The 1,713-nt window shown below is 40.8% G+C and overlaps 1 protein-coding gene across 1 annotated transcript in view; it reads left to right on the top strand.

The window, feature by feature from the left end:
* LOC107301603 (pyruvate dehydrogenase protein X component, mitochondrial-like) overlaps nt 1–1,713 on the top strand; it is a gene marked incomplete at both ends in the record, with an annotated part of 11,150 nt that overhangs the window by 3,998 nt on the left and 5,439 nt on the right. Inside the window, one exon of the mRNA XM_015830805.1 lies at nt 987–1,189. Within this exon, the coding sequence (XP_015686291.1) occupies nt 987–1,189 (203 nt within the window). The remainder of the gene's footprint in view (nt 1–986; nt 1,190–1,713) is intronic.

The following is a 1,713-nucleotide window of genomic DNA, read 5'->3' as shown; positions in this document are numbered from 1 at the left end:
GCTAGTCTTGAAAGACATTTACATGTTCCAGAGGTCTGCAACTAGTTGTAGTTCCTGTTCCTTAGCTGTCAATTTTCTATTTAATAGCAGATGTAAGGATCCCCAAAACCCTCAATCACATACAGTTACTGTGAAGGACTCTTTTTTATCAAGTAAATATAATATAAAGTATATTATGTGACTAGCATAAAATTGTTAGCATCTTACAAATGAAGGCAAATATACATGTCCCAGGATAATATTGCAAATCCAATCTGGGTCAGTCACTGGGACCAGAGGTTTTATCTTCCGAGCTTTCGGACTTGTCCTGGAGCCCTTCTTCAGGGAACTTCTCTCTAACAGAGTGTGTGCTGTTCTGTGTATGGTATTTATACCGCCTGTTGTAAGTGGCTTTTTAGATGTTCACTGGGGTGTGTTGATGGGCGGCTTTTAAGTCATTAGCTGTCATTTGTGCTGCTCAGCCCTCCCCTTCTAAGTACTTGATAGGCTGGTGATAAATCAGCACTCCTGTTGACTGACGAGAGGCCTGTTTCCCAGACTTCAATCACTTCCCTGCCTGTTTTTGTGCCTGCTCGTCCAACAATCTTAGTCACTGCAAAGTTGAATGTGTGTCTTTGTTCATTGCAGTGTGAAGCTACCAATGAGTTCGAGTCTCCTCATCTGACTGCTCGCTTGTGTTCTTGCAATCTGGTGGTTAATTAATCCAATGACTTAAAAGCCACCCTTCAATATACCCCAATCAACATCTAAAAAGCCACTCACAACAGGCACTATAAGATGGGCTCCAGCAGGAGTCCCACAGCTCGGAAGACAAAATCCCTGGTCTCAGTGACCGACCCAGATTGGATCCTGTTAGTATATTAGTTTAATTGTATGTTTGCAGCCTGGGATTGATTTAATTTTTAAAAGTGGTTGTTCACTAAATGATGCAAAAAGCATGTTAACTTCATAAGTCTGCAGTATTATTCTGTATTATTCTATTTCAGAAGGAAGAGGGGAGTAAAAATGTGCGCTTGGGTGTACTAATTGGTTTGCTAGTAGAAGAAGGACAAGACTGGAAGCAAGCTGATATACCAAGTGATGCACCTTCCGAGTCTGTGACATCATCAGCATCAACAGCCTCTTCCCCAACTCTTTCTGCTACCCTCCCATTAGCGCATAAAATAGAAGAGCACCCTGGAAAAGTACAGTAAGTCTTTGCGTACCTCATGGACTGATCTATTTCAGTACATATTTCTATTGAGTCCTCTATAGAATTTTGTATTTTTCGTGTGAGAAACTAGATTGTTGCTGATTCATAAAACCTCATATCTTAATATCCTATTCTAAAAGTTGCAGAATAATCAGAAAATAAGCAGAGTTTATATTTTAGCCTAACTTCTTACAACAATTTGTACTTTGTACTCTATTAATAGAGTTTATTGAATTCCCAACAATTCTAATTTCAGTCCATTTATTCTTAGTAATACTACTGGTAGCAGTGCTGTAGTAGTAACTAGAGCTCTAAAAATGATACTTCTCCAGCACTGGAGATGGAGGATCCACCCATGGGTAGTAGACTGTATTCCTGCCCAATCAGATTAAGTCAGCCAAAGTTGCCACGCCCGTCCTGGACCCTAGATCCCAGTCTTGACTTAATCTTGCCCATGGACGGACGTGTAACTCTGGCTCTCAGGCAGGTATAGTCTAGACCATAGGAGAATCCTCCACCTC

The sequence above is a fragment of the Protobothrops mucrosquamatus genome, unplaced genomic scaffold (assembly GCF_001527695.2).
Source record: "Protobothrops mucrosquamatus isolate PMUCROS unplaced genomic scaffold, P.Mucros_1.0 scaffold15040, whole genome shotgun sequence".
Lineage (NCBI taxonomy): Eukaryota > Metazoa > Chordata > Lepidosauria > Squamata > Viperidae > Protobothrops > Protobothrops mucrosquamatus.
This window is presented reverse-complemented; position numbering and strand designations above follow the sequence as displayed.